The sequence below is a fragment of the Paralichthys olivaceus genome, chromosome 6 (genome assembly GCF_024713975.1).
Source record: "Paralichthys olivaceus isolate ysfri-2021 chromosome 6, ASM2471397v2, whole genome shotgun sequence".
Classification (NCBI taxonomy): Eukaryota; Metazoa; Chordata; class Actinopteri; order Pleuronectiformes; family Paralichthyidae; genus Paralichthys; species Paralichthys olivaceus.
In genome coordinates this window covers 3,425,966-3,447,611 of record NC_091098.1, presented here as the reverse complement: position 1 = coordinate 3,447,611, position 21,646 = coordinate 3,425,966, and the positions used below count along the sequence as shown (strand labels likewise).

At 39.6% G+C, this 21,646-nt stretch overlaps 1 protein-coding gene across 3 annotated transcripts in view; it reads left to right on the top strand.

Moving 5' to 3' along the window:
* prkcz (protein kinase C, zeta) overlaps positions 1-21,646 on the top strand; it is a 118,750-nt gene that overhangs the window by 36,211 nt on the left and 60,893 nt on the right. The window contains exon 1 of one of the 3 annotated variants that reach the window (XM_069526649.1): positions 15,080-15,236. The exons of 1 other annotated variant lie outside the window; for it this stretch is intronic. In XM_069526649.1, the coding sequence (XP_069382750.1) occupies positions 15,200-15,236 (37 nt within the window). In that variant the 5' untranslated portion in view covers positions 15,080-15,199. Of the gene's footprint in view, positions 1-15,079; positions 15,237-18,920; positions 19,113-21,646 lie in introns of those variants that run through there. One more of the 3 variants, XM_020103241.2, reaches the window with a different exon arrangement.

The following is a 21,646-nucleotide window of genomic DNA, read 5'->3' as shown; positions in this document are numbered from 1 at the left end:
CAGTTTACTCTCAACAGAGCGGAGGCTCAAGATAACACCTCTTACAGTAATATCAATGTATCAGTTCAGCTTTTCAGATGCTGCTTCCTAAAGTGACCTCATTCCGCTGAAACACAACCCCGACTGTTGTCATGAGTCACTGCTGTTCAAATCATTTCTGTATCCTCTGTGTGTCATGTCAATAAGTGTGGTTCATGTCAGGTCACTTTTCTTCCAGTTACACATACAAATGTTTTACTGGACATCAAGCACGAATAACTTAATAATTTTGTCATTCATGTTGTATCAGTTAGAGTGTTGGATCAGTTAGATTGAGCTACAGTCAGATTTTAAATATAAAAATGTATCATATTAAAACAAAAGACAAAAACCCCCCCACACATTATTGGCTTTTTAGCTCACAATAATGATTTAATTGTAATTATTTTCCTCACAGGATATTGATTCATTGTTATGATCATGATTAATTTTTCCATATATCTAACGATCAACAAGCATTTAAGTGCAGGGCTAACTTCTAACACGCTAGCTAACACTGCCCCCTGTTCACCATCTCATTCAACAACCAATGTCTGAAGAGGGAAGACAAAGTTCTTGCTTTCAGTCCATTGATTAAGTCATTAGCTCATTAACTTGTGGAAGTCCGCAGACACAGTTTATTCCTGAGCCGTCCTCTCTCACACAGTAAACATCTGCAAACAGCTCCTCTTTGTTACTCCAACATAGATTAATGAAAGCAGATGCTGTAACATTGCTAATTAGAGTAAATGGCTTCCTCCGTTTTGAACTGTAGCTCCCTCACCACCTCTTCCGATCTAAATCCATTACTGGTTGGGATAGAATGAATTGAATTGTCCAAATGTTGCTGTTTTAAATTCTAGTTTAAACAGAGGTGTTAAGTTACATTTAAGTTTTGCCAAGTTGTAAGCAAATGGCTTGACAAAGTTTTTGACGTAAGGCTTTGGCTTGATATCTTCCCTGGGACTTGAGTAGAGACTTCATAATCCAGGTTTATTTGAGACAAAATAATACATCTATCCAAAGAGATCTCAAGACAATGTTGTGATTAAATCACTTTCAACATAAACAGCCATCTGATTATGAGAAACTGTACCTGTTATACAGCACATGGATCTGACTTGTGGCTTTTAAACATCATGTGATTTAACAAAACCAAAATCTATAAGACATCAGCCTCCTGTGTCCAGCTGACAGAGACGTTCTTTGGCGGCAGCAGTAGATACCTGTCAGAACTGTGCAGCTACAGTATGTTGCACATTAATTCCCTCACCTTGTCTGATTGCCTCTGCTCATTTAGAAACAATGAGAATGACCTATGTCATTAGTTGTCAGCACTAATGAGAGCAGCTGGACACAGATTCAGGCTCCACACCCTTAATTCTCGGCACACCTCTTGACTTATGAGCATCTCAGGCTCCAGAAATAGCAACAGTGGTTTTGTAATGTGTCAGGCTTCCCTGCTGCACTGCAGCACACCCACATGTTCCCCCTGCTGCTGAGAACCAAGCAGCTGAGAGGCTTTCTAGCATTGATCTGAATGCAGAAGCTCGTCTGCTCTGATAGGATGTATTCCATCTGCAGATAACTGCTTATTTTTTATCAATAGTTGGCATCAGCAGTTCTCCTGGAACTCATGTCTGGGTCTATTGTCCATTACATGTGTGAACAAATACTGAATTAGAGCCACAATTTGAATCTGGCACAAAACAATCGTTGCATCCAATTGTGAGCACAGCAAATTTCTAATTCAGAATAAAAAAAAATCATTGATCCTCACAAAATTGGAAATAAAAAAGTGAAAACTACAACAGGGTAACATTAATAAATACATAGTAAGTTACAAGCAAAAATGTACAAATGCAAATGTGCGCTTTTTGGGTTGTGACTCCTCTTCTAGCACCATCCACAAACTGAACATATAAGACACCTGTCAAGTGGAAGCCCCAAGAAAATTATTAAGGACAGCATTTAAAAAGGTATGAAAGAAGTCTTTCCATAATCAAACTCTCTACAAGCCTGTTCAGGACGGACAGAGCATCAGTTAGTTAGTTATAAAGGTTTAAAGGTTCAGTGTGTAGAATTTAGTGACATCTAGTGGTGAAGTGTTGCAGGTGAATACCCTTCACGTCACCCTCCCCTTCCAAATATGAAGGAAATAACTTGTTTTCATGAAAACTCAAAAGGTGTTTAGTTTGTCCAGTCTGGGCCACTGTAAAAAACATGGCAGCCTCCATAGACATAGACAGGATCCTGATGTATTTAGTAAGTATTTAAATATAAAGGGCTTGTTCTAGGGTAAAGAAAACATCAATTTGTACAATTACGTTGAAATACAGTAGTGAAAACATCACAAGTAATATTTTATGTTCAATTTCTGCCAATAGATCCCTATCACCTAAATCTTACACACTGAACCTTAAAGCAAGAATGACCAAAGAAGAAAGCTAAATAAGAAAAGAGGTGGGATAGAAGAAAATAGAAGAAAAGAACAAGAGGTGTTGAAACCTGTAAGAATATCATTATCATATTATCATGGCCTTTATAAGCGTTTACTGGCTGTGACTATTCCTGTCCCCCTGTGGTTGATTCTTGTGAGGTAATCTGTGCTTGTGTAGGTCTATTCCTGCAGCAGCATAACACCCAAACAGAGCCAACATAGTTCTAAAGCTGTCAATGGAAGCCTTGTTGATGCAGCGTGGACAGTGGCACAGCAGAGTGCTTTTGTTCTGCCTGTGACACACTGTGGTTTCTATACTGACCAGAATGATGCATTGTGGGGGACAGAGGCACTCTCCTGAGACAGCACTGTGTGTGTGTTAAGACTATATGTTTGACTAAAGGCTGACTTTTAATGGGCCGTCTCACTGAAGCACATAATATTCTATGCAACCTTGAGGTGGATAGTTATCAACAGTAGATGACTATATCAGGTTCAACTCCTGTGAGCTGAGAACAACAATCTGAGGCCACAGGGGACACAAGCTCTGTCTCAATTCAAGGGCTGCATTGCCCATTCTGAGGGCTGCTTCAAATGTGGCCGGAAAATGCGTCCTTCCATCCCAGAGAAACAGAGGCTCCAACAGGTGGATCCCTCCCTGCCCAACCTATCCCAGGATTCACTGTGAGTCAATGATAAACTGGCTAAAGGAAAACGATGAGGCATCCAAGGCTTGGGAATCACACTTAAACTCAACCAAACACCTAATGGCACACATGTTATAAAGCCAAGAGGCATTAAAACGTTTTTGTTTTGTCCAAATGTAGCTCTGTTGCTAGGCAACAGCAATACGTGTAGGACTGGCTGCCGATCACTGAAAGGCTCTTAAGACCAGACTGTTTAACTTTGGTTCAGCCTTTTCAGTCCGTGTCCTCAGAAGGATACAGCCCCTGAATTAAGACACAGCTATTGACTCAAAAGTCGTCTCAAACTGGTTTCATGACCTGACAGAAGAGCCTTTGGGATTTGGTAGAACAGGAAAACTGGCAGCATGAATGTGGAGCTAAAACGTTAGGCAGACATGTCAACATGGAGCAGAATCTCTGCGGAAAGTTTCCAACATCTTGTGGAATCAATGATTTGAAGAACTGAGACTGTATGAAAGCAAAGGGAGGAACTAGTTAATATTTGTATGGTTTTCCTACAAAGCACTGGGTGAGTGATAGGGCTGTCAACGAATATTCTTAATTCGAATATAAAAAAAAAGAAGAATATTCGATTATGAAAATTAATATTCGACTTTGGAAAAAAACACATCAGCGGCTGTTTTGTGAGTGGGCGCACTGCATGACAGGTCAGGCCACAGCGACGCGACCACGGTTTCCAGGCGGGTGGATAGAAATTTGGGCTGGTTTCGGATCGGTTCGGTGGGGTGTTGTAGCCGAAACACGGGAAGTTCAGATCCTTCTTCCTGCGACCCGCTGTTCAGCAGGCAGCAGTCTCACTCACTCATTCACTCACATACACACCCACTACAGCTCTGGCTGACGTGCCCCCTAAACTCGCAACATACACTCCCACTACCTTCAGCTCATGTCAGCCACAGAGACCCGTTATTACCTTTACACTCTATGGTTATTACCGACTGTTATAAACAAATTGTCTATTTAAACGGAGCGGTGTTTTTTTTTTAGGTTCGAACCTATGTGTTTTTTTATAGCGAATATTCGAATGTCATTTTGGAGCAATTTTGACAGCCCTAGTGAGTGAGCTTCCACCTTCTGTGCCAGGATGTCTTTTTCTTTATGGATGTCATCTCATTCAAGCACATTGTAGCTCTGTAAACAACATTAAATATTTACTGTATATTGGGGCTGTGAATTTTTCCCAAAATCAAGTTTGAAAGCACGTCAGACAAGGTTGAACACTTGACGTTGCTCTGTTCATCTGTGGTGCCTCCTCTGCTGCTGACAGGTGAACCCAAAGGGAAGGAGCTGGTGGCGAACAGGTCCTGAAGAGAGGGCAGGTTGGGGCAGGTCACCGTCTTGGCAAAATTCACAACAGATTTAACATAGATATTTTGCTGAACAGACCTTATCAGAAAGTATCTTTTAGGATATGCAGACCAACCTGTGCCTCATTTGAAATAGAAATGAGGAAATGTAAAATAGTTATGTGTTGTCTTACTTCTCATGGTTGTGATGTTTCTGTTGAGTGAGATTATATCTGTGTCTGCTTTTGCAAAGATGGAATTGTAATGACTTGTTACGGTGCTGCGTACACCCACGAGAGTTTGGAGGTCCTCACTGGTGGAAGGATAAGGTGCTCTGCAGTAAAGATTCCTCACATTTTATACATTGCTATGTGAGTGGTGTTGACATGTAACGCATTTCCTTTCAACTGTCACAGTTTTAGCGATTGACAATGTGGTGCTGGTCTGTGCCCCACTTCCCAACCCAACACACTTTTAACAGTGTTCATCACTTCTCTGATGCCATTCCACTCAAATGGCTTTCCCTTTAGGCTGTAATGATCCAGTTCCAGTTGTGGATGTTTGCAGAAGAAAGAGGGACACACAGAGAGTGAGGGGAGAGTTACAACTGTGTATGATTTGCTGTTTTGATTATGATGCACCTACTGTGACCTTCCACTTTCTAAGGGTTTTTGTCGTCATGTCCCGTTTACTCTTTCTTTAAATTTCTATAGAAATGTTACCAAATCTAATGGGATCATATTGTGTTGTTTTTCATTTTTCTATTTTATTTTATCGTACACTTTTGTGTGTTCTTTTGTCATTCATTTGGTATCTTCTGCTTTATCAAGTGAATCGTCTCATGTCGTATAGTATCACATCGCATTTTATCTTTATTTGAGGCATCCAAGCCCTGAAACAACACTTTTTGCACATAGCGATTGGTGACAAGACAAAAATTTGCTAATGAAATATGTTCAGCTGGATAGTTTCTGAGTATGACATATAGTTTGATACACTAACACTGCCTCTGCAAATATACATTTGAATTCAGTATTTCTGCTATCAGTTACATTCATCAAATCACACTTTGCTGCCTACTCTGCTTCACAAACCACAATTAACATACACTTTAAATGTTCGAAAGAAAAGAAAAAGTGTGATTAGCTTGTAGCTTGTTAATGATGCGATATCCAAATTAAATTTTCTAACCAAGTGCCTGCAAATGCTCCTGCCTGAAACAGGCTGATAAGAGGTGATTTGAAGGCTGTAATACCATCATTAGCTAAAAGAGGTTAACATAAATTTGCCTAAAAAACTTAACAGAACTGAGGACAACTGCACATTGGTGCATATTCTCTATATGTAACAATAAGTCACACTTTTCATGTAACATTTAATCCATTATAGTGCAGCTTTATATTTATGAGGGCTAATAAAAACAGCTGAGATTCTTCAAGTTACTCAGAGAAAAGTGAGCGTTAATCTAAATTATTGTAAACAGAACAGGAAACAGAACAGGATGTTGAGCTAGTTTAACAAAGATGTGGGCTTTCAATTAATTACAGGATCACAGTGTGTTTGTCTGATGCTGTGTACAACCATCATGCAACTTGTTCTTAAAGCTGCAACACCGCCACTGTTAGTTTTCAAATCCAAATCTCGGTGTGTATCTAGTTTGCAGCTTTTTTGTCTGTCCTGAATACATAATGTCACATTATGAGGTGACTGTATAGGCCATCAAAGCCGACCCTAACCCCACATAGAAGGACACCCTTTGTCTCTACCGCCTACAGAGGAATCCCTGCTATCCCAGGAGTGATTGCTCTGAGCTGTCAGCTTCAAGAACCAGTGGATTGATTTCTCATTACATTGTCTTAGTGATGTGCATGTACTGTGTGGGCCTGTGAGTCGATGCGAGACAGGTTCCTGTGCGAGTAGATGGAAGAAAAAATGACTCTCTGGTCTCTGTGAGGAATCACTGTTATTTCATTTTCCGATGCATTGAGGTTATTTTTACCCAGCTTTAGCATGGCATCTCTTTGCTAATGAAATGCTCTCATCTTCAAGAGAAGAAAATCTCTCTCTCCAGGGGAGGGCACCGATGAAAAAGCCCAGATTCATTTCAGTCTGTCGGAGAAGAAAAAGAAGCAGGGATTTGACATTTCAATATGATCTTCAATGGGGGTAGTTCAGGTGGATTCCATTTAAAAAGTCTATAAACAGGCTGCCTTCTGAATAACTCACTGCTCTGCAGATTATACAACTTCACCTACTTTCCCCTTTATTCTGAATCCCTTCTTTATTTTGAAGAAGTGCACAAGATTGAAGTTCTTTTGCTCTTTGAAATGGCCTATGGATGCATGACAGAAAATAATTTCATGGTCTGGGCTTAGCTTAACCAAAAAAATGTAGCTGTCATTAAAAATTGCAGATGCACATTGCATATATATTTTACTTTAATGCAGGGCCAAGGGATGGCGATATCTGTCAGTCTATGCGACACCCAACAGCAATTATCTCTATTAGCCAGATTGCTGGGACTTTGTCTAGATGTTTAAAGCTCCCCAAGGATGACTCTAAATGACTTTGTGACCCCTGACCTTTAACCTAGAACCAAAGGTTGGGAAAATGTTCTCCCTTGTTCTACTTTGGTGAAGGATTGTTCCATATCATATGAGATGATTGATCAATGATGAGGACAAGAGCAGAAGACACATGGTGCAATCCAGCCACTGCATATGTGAAGAGTTGCATCACCTATAGGCTTTTGATTAAATCAGCACATTAATGGTATTTACAAGATAAACCCTGTTGATGATAAATACACTGCTCATTTATCCCATCAATATACAGTATTTATATTTTTTGCATATTTAGTAAACATTTCAATCTCCTGCAGAATTTTAGATTCCTATGTTAGATATGTCTAAAAGGAATCCAGACGAGGAGGAGTAGGATAAAAAATGGTGCATGTTACATTATCACCACAAATAGCTGGCTGCATACTCAGATCTCAAATACTGGTAGCCAAATTACTTGCAACAGCTTGAAATGTGTCATCAGGTTGTCTTTCACCATCTGAGCTCTCCAACTTTTTTATTTGCTGGATTTCCCTAATTTAACTGGGAGATGGATCGCTAAAATAAAGATCAGTGAAACCTTACATCCACCACATTGTCTGTTGTCTCTCACTAAGTCAATGTCTAACCTTTACCTATTGACCAACAATGGAATGTTGTATATACTGAATGTGGAGTTGGGTCAATCTGACAAATAATCTGCGGATTTTCTCAAATAAATTATTCTGTTTATAAGATATCAGAAAAAAACAAAGTGACATCTTAAATAGGTTTGTTGTTATGGTCCAATTCTACACATATTACTTCTCTACAAATTAAATTATTCGTGCAGATCCTCCAAATTCTTGTTGAATAGCAAAACTGAAAAGAACTAGTGACATGGGACATAGTTGCAGAGCTGTGGAGCCATATACCCTCACCACACAGGTTAGGAGCAAAGTTATGCGGGTCTGTGCATTGATGAAAGGATGAAGTAGAACTCTACCTCTGGTTTTTCTTAGACTAACTGATAGAGCAAACGGTTTTAAAGCGGGTAGAGCTGCAGTGGTAGAACTGGGGGCTCAGGTTTGGAAACGCTCACAGGTCAGGGAGGAGGCCCCTCAGCAGAAGGCCCCCAGGAAGACCACGAGAAACGCAATTAGCTTACCCAACTAAACATTATTCTCCACTGTTTGTTGCTTAAGGCAGTGAAAACATAGCTTAGTGGTCAGAGGATGTGCTAGATGAGCTTAGAGATGCCAGACTGTGTTTTGGCACTTTCCATCACACATAACACCCCTGTTCCTTTCCAAGCATTCTGTTGTTGCTCTTTCAAGGTATAGGAGTGAATTGCAAACTCAGATCAGTTTTACTCTGCTTTTAGCATTCAGTGTACTAGACTGTACTATAGCATGCCATTTTGGATCACATAATCATTGGGTATCATCAGAGGATTAACAGAGAAATGCATGTAGTTCAAGACTGGATCATAAGAAACGTCTTGCTCATGATGAGTAATACTCCCGTGACACTGCAGCAGAAACATTCTGAAAGATGACTGATTTTTCTCAAACAACAGCTTTGTTCTTTATTTGATTTTCTGTTCCCTGGATGACAGATGTTGGTGCTAAAATAAAACCTAATGAAGCAGTGACGCAGGGCAGCACCTCCTTCACTTACTTCCGACTGCAGCCAGCCTTACTACACATACTGTAAAATGTATATATGTGCAATGTAAGACACTTGAATAAATGCCAATACTGAACCTTACTACCAGAGTCTATGTGGTTAGCACTAAGCTAACTGTTTGATAAATACGTACTGACAACTTCTTAGATTCCACAGGTGATATGACTTCACATAACATTAGTATCTGACCTGAACTATTCTTAGATACTCTTCTTATGTGTGAATGAATTATTCCATTCCTCAATAGCTGGGCCTCAACAAAGTCAACAGTCTTTAGGGAGCAGTAGTTTCTCCTCTCTTCTTTTTTTGCTTACTCAAATGGTGAAGTGTTTGTATTTATATAGAGCTTTTCTAGTCTTGATGACACTCAAAGTGCTTTACAGTACAGCTTGCCATTCACCCATTCACACACACATTCATACAGTACATCTATTAGCAGCACTTTTTGTTCTATGATGGGCAATTTGGGGTTCATTATCTTGCCCAAGGACACTTCGGCATGCAGATGGGGAAGACTAGGGATCTAACTGCCGACCTTCTGGTTGGAGGACGACCGCTCTACCCCTCAGCCACAGCTGCCCGCAACTCAGCTGGAACTAAACCTTTAATGGTAGTTATCTTATCCACATTTGGGTTACATGACTCTTCAGATGAGGAAATGTTAAAAAACTCTCTACAACCTCCTTGTTCAATCCATTTCTCGCAAATCTACAGGAAAGAAATTGTTAGAGCTTTGAGAACTGGGGCATTTTATACAAAGATGACTCTGCTGCAGCTCTCTGGCACCGTGAATTGCAGTCAGTTTATATTATAAGCATTTTGTCCTTTGATGGGTTGTCTGTCTGGTGAACCAGAGCAGTGTGGGACTCTCAGGGAAGAGCCAATAAGTTGATTGTGTGTGTCGCATGGTTCTTGCCACATTGAAATACCTGTTTTTTTTCTCCTCACAACAAGGAGAGTGACTCAAAGATGAGGTGGAAAAATGTTACCTACTAAAATAGGTCTGACTGCAATGCTGTGAGGAAGGAGGTCATGTTTCTGTATTGGAGAGACATGATTGGGCCAAAGCACTGATCTTCAAAGACTTAAGAAATTAACAATTGTTTATTATGCAAAACATTTACAATTTGAATGTTTGAGCTGATATGACACCAATAATCACAATTTGATACCTTTTTTTAAGAATATTTTCACAATTATACTTTTTTGTAAGAAAAAAGGCATACAAAAAATGTAGTAGTATACATGTAGTGATTCTTTCAAGTCATTGTCTCTGATGTACAGCTTGCCATTGATTTAAATAGAATATTTTCATATACTTTGTGGTTAATTGTGAAACAAAAAATGAGTGCTGCTACATTAATAAAGTAATGAGAGCCCAGCAGTGTGCAGCTGCAGCAGTAGACAGCAGGTTGAGGTATCACAGTTCCCTCTTCCAGTACCACAACACATGGTTGTGGACGTTTGTTGTGTGGCTTCTGTCTTGGTTTGAGCATCTTTAGTACTCAGTACACTACAGATGTTCTCAAATTACTATGATTTAAGTCAGTAGAAAAGAAGTTTGTCTATTAGAGGTTCGGATACTGTGTTATACAATACAGACACACCCAAGGTTTGATATCAAGCATTTGTTGTTGCTTAAAGTACACAGATAACAAATCAGACACATGAGCGTCCTTTGTTCGTCCTATGAAATCTGCAGTGTTACCGCAGCAAGTCATTAGTAAAAAGGTAATAAATAAGTAAACATCAGCACAACCTTGTAGCCACTCGTCTCTTTTCTAGATCAGCTACTGACCTCATTCTGTTGTGCAGCTGGATTTGGAGTGGTTTGCATGTCCTGCTATTGAACCTGTGCACTGAAAAGTGTTAGCCTGGAGCACATCTGTTGAGAAGGCTAATCCACAAAGAGCTGCACTCTTGCATAATGCTTAAACAGGGCAACCACTTCAGCTGGCACTAAACAACCACACAACAATGGTGTCGCTGAAGCTGGCCTGTGGTGAGGCTACGTGCCGAGCAGGAAGAGGAGAGGTCTGCTGAGCTGCTACGTGTTTGAGTGCTGTGAACTGTCTGGCTGAGCTGCTGGCCTCGTTTCAGAGGCGTCTCCCTGGCTTTTCCCCTTTTGTCTAACTCCCCTCTTTCTTATACATCACAACCCCCTTCATCTGCCAATCTCTGCTTTTTTTTCTATCATACCTTGCCTTCTTCCTCTCATCACTGTTTCCTTTTGCCCATTTTCTTCCATGTCTTCTGGTCTGCATTCCTCTGCTCAGTGCACCACATGCCTGACACTTTGGGATTCTTTGCTGTGTTTGATTTCTGAAATCAAAGTATTTTGAGCAAAACCCTGCAAGCTGACAGAATTCGGGAATGAGGTAGACTGACAGAGCAATGGCCTTTCAGGGAATGAAGCTTTATGTATCATGAGCAGGGGAGCTTGGATGTATTCAGGTCATTGGGATTTAGCTAAAGTATACTATATTGTGTGTAGTATTGTGGATTTGTGTGTCTTTGTGACTTGGTTGGCTGAGGGTGAAATTACATTTCACAACAAGCTACACAGTCAAAATTTAATGTCCAGCATTGTTTCAGGTTTACTTCTACAGCTGGATTTTTTCCTGACTCCCAGTTAGAAAATGTGTAGTGCAAGCAGCTCATGTTCAAATAGTTAATATTCATTAGAAGAAGCTACTTATTTAACACTTGATTTTGAGTGTCATTATATTTATTGATAATTTAAAAAAAAATGTAAAGATCAACTGCAGATATTTCTAATGGCCAGTTTGCCAAAGAGTTCACCTTGTATGTCATATTCATAAAAGGTTGTGCAAATGATGTCATGGGGTGGTCCAGGCCAGGGTTGGTAATCCTGGAACAGCAGGTTTCCCCCTTCCATCATCTCGTCAAAGCTATGCCCTAAAACACATGAAGGTGCACTGCCTGGCAACTGGCAAAAGACAACTTTGCTGCTTACTTCTGTCTATCGTCTCTGCTTCAGTGGGGTGTGCTCCTTTAGGTCGGGCAGTGACAGACAGGTACGCCAGCCAATCAGTTCATTTGGGCTGGGTGAAATGATTGGTCTCGTTTGCAGTCCTTTGAGGCCCAAAGACACTGGATTCTTTTCTTTTTTCAGATGACTTAATTTATTGATGATCCTGATGATCAGGACATGAAGATGGTTTTAACATATAAGATAAATATTTATATAAATATACATGGCTGCTTAGTTTGCAGTAGTTAGAAGGTACACACACATTAGTTCTAACGCTACAAATAGTGACTGTCACTAAGTTGTTAATGCTTCGTACTTCGTGAGGATGTGTGGGTGGACTGTGCACCTTCTGGTCTGATCAGGGTTTTGTAAGTGGGTACCATAGACTGCATATGAGGTTGGTACAGTAAGTATCATCTGCCCAGATTTATTATCGTGTTAAAAATCCCAACTAGTCTCATGTAGTGTGTAGCAAGTAAACTGTGTGCGCACAAAACGTCAGACTTTTTTTTTAATGTGTTTAAATACGTGTCTCATAAACTCAGTTTCAAGTTTCATTAAATAAAAAACATTGACTATAAAATCGATGAAACAATCTGGTTGATCATAAGTCACTTTTACAGTGTCCGAAAGAAAACTCCAACCATAACTGTGGGCCAAGCAAACAGCCCATCCCAAACAGGCAGGTTCAAACGGACACTGCTCTAGAATTTTCAATTTACTGAGGATGTTTGTTAGAATGAAGTTAGCCAGTTCAACAGACTTGGTGCCAGTGACCACACAGAGTAAAGGGAATATCTCAGTTCCTCCCTTCACAGAAACTCTTTACAAATCAGTCAGTTTGTGTTTTCTAATGCACCACTCACAGCTCACAGCTCTCAGCCACAGTGTTGACTCAGAGTGAATGAGTGGCTGCACCACACCGCCTGCTCCTGGTCGTGCTGATAACGTTAATAGGTCTTGAAAGTTGCTTTGATAAAACCCAGGGTCCCGCCTAGAGTACAGCCTTCCACCCTCACTGTAAAGGAATGCAGAAAATGCTTGCACAACCTCCCGGTGTTGCAACACTGGCAGCAGAGGAAAGACGTACATGTGTCCAAGTGTATGTTTGACTAGGAGAGAGAGAATGAGGGAGAGAGTGAGTGTGCTAGTGTCATCTAAGACACAAACTTTGCTTTACAGGCACATTCTCTTTGCAGCACAATATTATTTTTTGGAATTTAGTTGTCTGATAATGAATTATCAGACAAAAGTAACAGAATTCCGATAGAGAATTAAAGATATATACAGAGAACCACGTGGGTTGCATTAGTAATTATAATAATTAGGGATTGTGTTGCATAATATTTGTGGATCTAAGTTTAATAGTTAAAGGTTAAATATTTATTTTTTAACTAGGATTAAGAAAAAAAGAACCAGTCATGGATTCCATGACTGTTATGTGTGTCATCATATTGTGGGATTATTGTCAAAATCCAGCTAGACTCTCAAACATCTGTCCAGGTTTGTGTTGTGTCCAGCAGCTGAAGCAGTCAGTAGCACAGATTAAAATCCATCTTGCTGGTTATATAATGGTATTGTATTGAACAGCACAAATCTTGTGGTGGTTGTACTGTTGTACCTGATGAGTTGGCGGATAGTGTCCTGGGGGATCTCCTCCCAGACCTGGATCAGGGCGCTGAGCTCCTGCAGTCTGTGGCGGTACTTGGCAGCGTTGGATGCACCGATACATTATGTCCCATACGTGCTCAATTGGATTTAGGTCAGGGGAACGAGAGGGCCAGTCAATGGCATCAAAGCCTTCGTCATCCAGGAACTGCCTACACACTCTGGCCACATGAGGCAAGGCATTGTCCTGCACCAAGAGGAACCCAGGACCCACTACACCAGCGTAAGGTCTGGCAGTCTCTCTGAGGGTGACTGTTTGGTCAGCTGTCTGTGGCCACAACATGTGTTTTACATGTTACATTCTCTTTTTGGGGGTTGTCTTGATTTTACTTCTCCATCACACCCGAAACTTTAATTTGCACCAAAGCAGGAGAAATTGATTCATTTTCACCTTTGCTTCCTAAATGGTCAGAATGATATCCATGAAATTTAACTGACTTGCTGTTTTACTGTGACAATTAAGTGTCCCCTTAATTAATTTTGAGCAGTGTATTAAACAATAATAATAACAACATAATTATTATTATTTAATAATAATATAACTACTAGATTGACAGCTAAGAATTCAAACCTAATAGGGTTTAATGTGAGTGTATTTATACTAATCTTCTAAAAATAGTAGGTTTTATAATCGGATTTAATAACATCATTACAAAGGCAATATCACCGCATACATTTTTCCAGAGTCAGTTAAAATGAATATCAAAATCCTCACCCCTTTTACCCATTTAACCAATGTATTTATCCAGTCTTAAAATAAATTAATGAGTAAATAGTTAATAATTAGTTAATCCAGTTTTAAAAAGCTTTAAAATAGGTCATTGGTCAGGTGGTTACAGGAAAACTTAGATTTACATGGATCTAAACTTTACTATTATAGTCTCTGTTGAGGAAAATCTTAAAAAGTCGGTGACTTAATTAAATTCAAACATTACCAAGGCTTGTTTTTCCTCTCATTTCAGTTTTAGTTTTTGCATCTGATCCATGGTTTGTAAAGGAAAACTGGTATAGGAACAACTGGAACTTAAAAACACAACTGGTTTTTCTACCAGATCCTTCAATTTATGTCAAATTGAAATTTTTAATTTTGCTACTTTGGAATTTTCTTTGAAAGATTGTTTCATGTGCTCATGACCATAAATGAAAGACAAGCATCAGTTTGGACATCCTAAATCACATAAAATTTCAATATGATGCACCTCTGGCTCCTATAATGCAGTGCAGCATTAAATGACTGTCTGCAGGTGATACACAGTGACACAGAGCTCTAATAGATATAGAGCTCCATGAAAGTGGGAGATGTTTCCAGACACGGATTTCGAGGATAGAAAGGCTTTCATCCAGGATGTGCTCTAGTAGACACAGCAGTGCCACTAAAAATAGTCCTCAAGGTTTAAATTTAGGTTAAAATGTGTTGTGTGCAGAAGATGCAGCTGTTGGATTCAGAGCTACTTCTGCCATCTAGTGGGCAACATTGTGCAAATGCAACATGGAGGAGACAGCAGGTTCCTGTGACAATCCTCAATCATTTGTTGCGACTCCTGTTCAGAATTTAGAATCAAGTACATTATAGGAAATGAAAAAAAGCTGCATGTTTGCATGTGTCTGGTTGGCTGCTACCAGGAGTGTGTGTATAGTGTGAGTGGAAGATGAAGACAGGCAGCCTGGAGGATTGAGAACAAATGAGGCAGGAGGGGAGGGAGGAGAGAGCGACACAGAGACACACAAGTGAAGCTGTTCGGATAGAGCAGGAGGAGGAGGAGAAGGAGGAAGACGGGATGAAGAGAAGAGGTGCAGTAGACCGCCATGAGATCCGTGGTGTGAAGGCGAGGGAGCGCTGACGTTCAACTGGAGGGATGCTGCTCACGCTGCTTTTCTACCTTCGAGTCAAAGGTAGGGGGATGTGGGGACAATTCTGTCACAGCATCAGGTCACCTGAGGTCCATGCAGGCGTGTAGAGGGAGCACATCAGGATCGAAGAGAGAAGGAGCTGAGTTTTTAATGTCAGATGAACCATAAAGTATCAGTCAATTAAGTAAAATACTTGGGTTGATGATCTCTTATTTTCATAAATCATCTAAAATGCACTGAAATTGCTCCACTATAGTTGCATGCATCCTTTGAGTTCAATGCAATGAACTAGATCCATTCCCTACAAGGTCAGTCCAGACTAAACAGAGTGTGTTTCTCCTTCACATCAGAAGCTACAAGTAAAGTAAACATGTTCTGTTGTTCTTTGCTTGGAGCGTGAGTCTCTCTGTCGTCTGCAAACTGTCAGCCCTGACGTCTCATGCCTCTTGGTTGTTCTCAGTGGCACTGAGCTGCCGATTGGGATCTTTGTAACCTGTTTAATACAACCAGTCTGTCTCTGTCTTCCTCAGTAACAGTGTTATGTTCAAAATGTGTCAGTCTTGATTTAAAGATAGCCATCTGAGGCAACACTTGTCTTACAGGCAGGAGATGAACTGCTCTTTGTATTCTCAGTACCTGCTGTTTTTATATCATACTAACAAATGATGGATCCGGACAAGAGTAACACATACAAGCTGTAAATGTAAAGCAGCACACAATGCCTGAATATCATCATTGCTTACATTATTTTTCTGTTGAGTATTTTAAATTACCATCACAATTTTAATTCCCAAAAATTATCAGAGCTTTCAGGTGATTTTAATGGTTTCTATCAGAGTTTCTTTAGCCATTAAACAGTTTTACTAACTATTTTACCCTGGACCCCTCATCACAAAGAAGGGTCCAGTAAAAAGCTTGTAATTAAGATTTATATTGTCAAAACCAAAAAGACTAACAGTCCAAACCCCAAGGTTCAGTTCACAACATAGAACAGAAAGTCATGACTGTTTTATTAATTTTTACTAAATTCAAAATAAACTCATTATTACAGCTTTACTGTAAAATAAATAACACGAGTAACTGTTTTATGTATGTTTGTATGCAAAACAAAATCAGGAGTATTTCAGAGAAATGCTGAGGTCCTAAACCCACACACAAGTCCCAAAAAACCTTTACTGTTTGTTTTGTCATATTTGATTTATTTATTTGACTAGATATGCATTTCCAAGGTTAAACCCTTCTCTAAACTACAGGAGAATAATTCTTGTGTAAAAATCCTGAAATCATTCACGTGTAAACTCCCCAGTGTCTGAGGAAAAAAAAACTCAAGGACATAATCTCAGTGTCCTCTATAGTACTTAGAGTGCTACCCAGAAACACCAGAGCTGAAACAATTGTGTAAAATTATTATATTAAGAGTTTAACGGTGGACCAGCTTCAGATAAATCTAACCAGTAAAAATAACTGATCAATAAAAATGAATACTTAATTCAATGAAGTGGAATAATACACCATTAATTGACCATTGAAATTTAAAGGTCTCTTACACGATTGCACATGTGCTTAACAAACGAGCAAAACAGAACCAGGCAGAAAATCTGTTGTAATCTGATTTAAAATCCACCTATTGTATATCTTTATAGTCTAGAATATATACACATGTATAAACCAAAGACGACTTGACAGCTTCTAAAAGTGAAGCCAAAACATCTAGCCCTTGTGTTTGGATGTTGTATAGGTCACAAACCCTGCCTCCCCCATGTTATCGGATGGCACATGGACCAAACTTAAAAGTAGATGGTTTCTGTTGTTGTAGCTTTTATGACACTGATGTATGTGAAGTGTTCACATTTCCAATTAGTTGGTTGAAGCTAATAACAGGGTAAGACATCATGACTGATTTATGATTGGTCAGGCGGGACCACGGCTCCTCTCCCTGATCGATACTGTTCACATTCGATGCTAGCACCCGCCTTGATGTGCTTTGATGGATATTTTTGCAATATTTATAAACGGCCATTGTTTTTAACCAATCCACCAACTAAGGTAGACGAAGAGACAGTAAATCATCACATTTCGCCAGATAATAAAAGGCAAACGTCTCTTAGTCACCACAGACTTTTCTCCTCTCTTATTGCCGTCTGGCATGAACATGTGAGATTTATTTTGAAACTTAATCATCTCCCACTGCACTCGATGTGGTCTTCTGTTTCCCTAACAAACAAAAAAAACCATGGCATTTTACATTTGTCCTTAACACTACTACAAACCATCGCATTGAAAGCATCATGCAGCAATGTTGTTATTGGGGAAACATTCATGTTGCAATTCATATTATGATTTCAAGTATGATTTCAAGTTGAATTTCAAGTTCAATGACCATCTGGTCATCAGTAGCAGGTCACTGTTCTGGTTAAAATGTTTTAGTTGCTTTCATATGTTTATGTTAATTAAGTTTTTTATTTTTCATGCATACATGAGATCCAAGGACAATAAAACTAAAGCTCACTGATATTAGTACTAAGTACTATACTGACAACTGAGGTTACATCTATTAACTGATTAATAACAGTGACAAAAGGAAGCACGTTTTGATAAAACTTCGATAGAGAGACTGCCACATTCAGTTTTATTTTCTAATCGTGAAGGTGAACTCTGACCTTGACACCCAGAAATATGTTCATTTAGGTTATACATTGTCTTTCACTGAGTTTTGAATCAGTTGAATTTTCTATCTTGATGTGAAAAGTTGCCATTTATTCTTGAGTTCAGCAACCTCTTTTATTAGTATACAGAAAACATGAGCAGTATTCATAGTATAACAGTACAATAATGTCTGAGAAACACTAAGATATTGCATGGAGAAGACGTGTGAATCTGCATTTTTTCACTTTGTAGCAAATGATACATTTGAATGTATCAGTGCTCACTTGAGCACAAAAGAATTCCCTATGTTGCCAAGCTTGTTTCAGTTTGTTTTAACTCAGCTCTCAGTGGTGTGATTAGGACATAACACAGAGATCTGTTGCTATGGTGTCACCTCGAACGGCTGACATCATCAACATTTGACTCCGACTTTTCCGCAGCCCAGGGAATCCCACACACACTCTGACTGTATGCCTGACAAACAGTACGCCCGCGCTTGCCTCCCACCCTATCACCTTCAGGAACCCCCTGCGGTCTTTATGAGGCTTCTTCTAAATCCGGATCAGATTTCAGTGATCCCTACTTTTAAATTAGACGTCTTTTATAATTTCATGCACTTTGCAGCGTTCGTCCTCTTCCCCCTTTTATCTGGAACGCACTGATTAAAAGGACAATTGAATAAATGGTTTAATTAAAAGTCAAACTAACAAAGTTGGTCATGCCTCTATTGAGCCGCTCTATCACAGAGGTCTAATTGTGTCTGAAAAGGCCTCGAGGCTGTTCCATTGATCCCTCTCAGCTCCTTTTGGAAGTGTAGGCCTTTAATAACCTTGCTTTCTATAATGGCTCTCGACAACTGGCAGCAGGAGCAGGTTGTCCACAAAATAACTCTGCACTTTGCAAAAGTTGTGCCATGGACCTGGATAGGGGGAGACCTCTTACACTGCACTCACACATATGATTGCTGCTGATTCCTGAAAAACAAGTCCAGTGTATCCCCAGCCTTTTTTTTTTTTTTTATCGAGGGGGTGGGTGTTGTTGGTAACAACTTGTACGCTGCTGCTTCCCTGTGAGTTTGAAGAACAATGTCTGGAAATGAGTCAAGCCCTCGTAAATGTCCTGTCCTGGAGAGATTTGGTCGTACCACCCTGTTCCCCTGCTCCGCGTCTCGCCGTGTAATCTACAGTATAACAACAGCAGGTCGTCTACTCTTCTTTATACCTTCTGCGGACAAAATGGCAGGACTGTGCGTGATGGCCTTTACATCCGGAGGTGTAGTATTGTGTTTTGATTTATGATCTGTAAAGTGGTTCGACTCTGTTCTCTCTCTCATTCCGGCACCTTGGCAGGAAAATGGGGCAAAGCAACACGGATGTTGTAATAGGTCAGCTCTTTGAAGGTCTGCCAATGCAATTGCTAAGTTGTCTGAGGCAGCAGCGTCTCATCGCTGTCAGGCTGCGTGGACAATCCGAGCTAGATTGTAAACATGAACTGATCCACCCTTCGGCCTATATATTAATTTTTAATAGGATGCATTCATCAATAATGTCTGCTTTATAACCAGAGGGGATTTAAGAGAGTGCTGTTATCTTTGGGTAAAATGTGAAGGAATAGTTGAGGCTGGGAAATCCCACTGGTGTGTTTATCTGTAGTTGTGGGTGGTTTTTCAGTCTTGAGTATGACAGGATTTACGGCATTATGATGAGTCAGAGCTGGAGCAGAGAAAAGGTTTCACCTCACATTTAACATATCCTGCACTCTCCTGCCTTTCACTGTAAATTCATCTGCCACTTCTACACAAAAACAATCTTTCTTGTACAGCTACACTTGAGTCACATGATTTATTAGATATTTCAGGCTCTTGTTGGTTAAAACCAGTTTTTTTCTTTAAAGCTGCAGTTGTTTGTGGTACATGTTGCATCTGCTGTGGTTCAAACTTAAAAGAAGCCATGAGCCGTATTCAGTATGTGATATCAGTCAAAAATCAAAGCACTGAATTTTCACAGCATGTGGCCACTGCAAAACATTTTAACATGCAGATTATACACACACACACGATATTTATTCATTTATATATTAATTTTATTTTTCTGTCATGTCAAGAGATTTGGTCTTTCCCTTTCTGGGATTACAAGATACTCTTACTGTACCAAATGTAACTTCTGGTATTTCATTTACAAATGTGGAAAAAAGAAAAATAAGAGACACACAAAGAAGAAAAAGACATACAAAAATTCCAAATGAACTGATCATACTCAGAACAATAAAATATTATTTTTATTATTCAAAATTAACTGATTCTTAGGACATCTGAGTAATTTATGTTTTATATGGAAACATCATTTAGACATCACATTGGACAAATCTGATTTTCTTCTTCTAGATTAATGTATTGTCCAGTTTCTTCAGGCAAAGGTAAATTATATGATGAGATATCTTTACAGACACATTACATACAACGTATTTCTCTGGGCCACATTCAGTGTTAAATCATCATTCAAAAGATATCATCATAGAAACAAACATTTTGGACCCAACCCTCATGTACATAAATCCTTATATAAATTAACGAGAATGTAGACAGTCAGACCCAGAACATATTCATCAAAGCCAAATTTTCCTCATGGGGTGATGCACAAAGCTGTTTGTGCATCACCCCACTAAGTGGACTAACAGTAATAATAGTAATAGTACATAATTCATGACATAGTGACAAACAGGGTCCTTAATTGGTGTTGAGTCTTAAATATTCATTACATTTTAAACATTCATGACTAAATGAGCAACAATCAGTGCAGAAAAACATTTTAGATATTATTTATAAAGAGTTTAACTAATCTGCCTCATCTGAGAGTTTTTTTCCTGCATGGCTAACAACATGAGCAAACAATCCCACAACTATCAACACATTTAACTTCAAATGTTGCTAAACTCTGATTGATGAATGGAAATGACAAATAACTGTTGTGACTGAGAGCCTTGTCATACCTACTAATTCCACACATGTCTGTCTGTTTGTCTGTCTGTCTGTAAGTGGAGCACATTTCTCAAGAACCTTTCATCTTTTTGACTTCACAGTAGCCATGTGTATTGTTATGCCGAGTTTGGTGCGATTTGGACATGCAGGATTTTTATTTTGAAAAGTTGTGAACTTGGGTCTTAAGATTGTGTTGCTTGCTTAACAGACTCTTAAATAGCCGATATGCATTGTATGAAAAAATAACAGCAGTGCAAATGACTTTGGCTACTGAAAGCAGCTTTAATCTAAGGAGTTCACAGGAGTCTATATATATCATCAAAGTGTGCTTGTACCTCGGAGACATTTTGTTAAGAATATTTTCACGGTTTAAACCCAGAGATGATGGATGCCTCAGTAGATACACATTTAAGAGGAAAACATTCATCAGACATTGAGCTAAGTGATGCAATTACCACTGTGTCCAAACATCTGTCGCAATTAATTATTTAATCACACACACTTTTTTTAGCATCTGACGTGGGCACTGAGGAAGCGTAACATGATGTGTAGGTTCACGTTGACTCATACACAGAGCCTCGGCGGTACATTGTGTCTATCCCCAACTCCCTCAGTCACCCACTAGTGAGGGCACGGAGGGAGAAATCCAGGGTAACTATGGAAACACAGCGAGGTGAATCTCTGAAGCAGGCGCCACTTTCTTGTAGAGGCCTTGAGTTAACAGGATTAGGGGGAGTTCACAGATGAGACCGTAAAGAGCAGAGCCCCTCTGTGTCTCTGTGTTTCACTCTGATCTCCTCTGCCCTGACTCAGTTGGAGAGGAAGATAA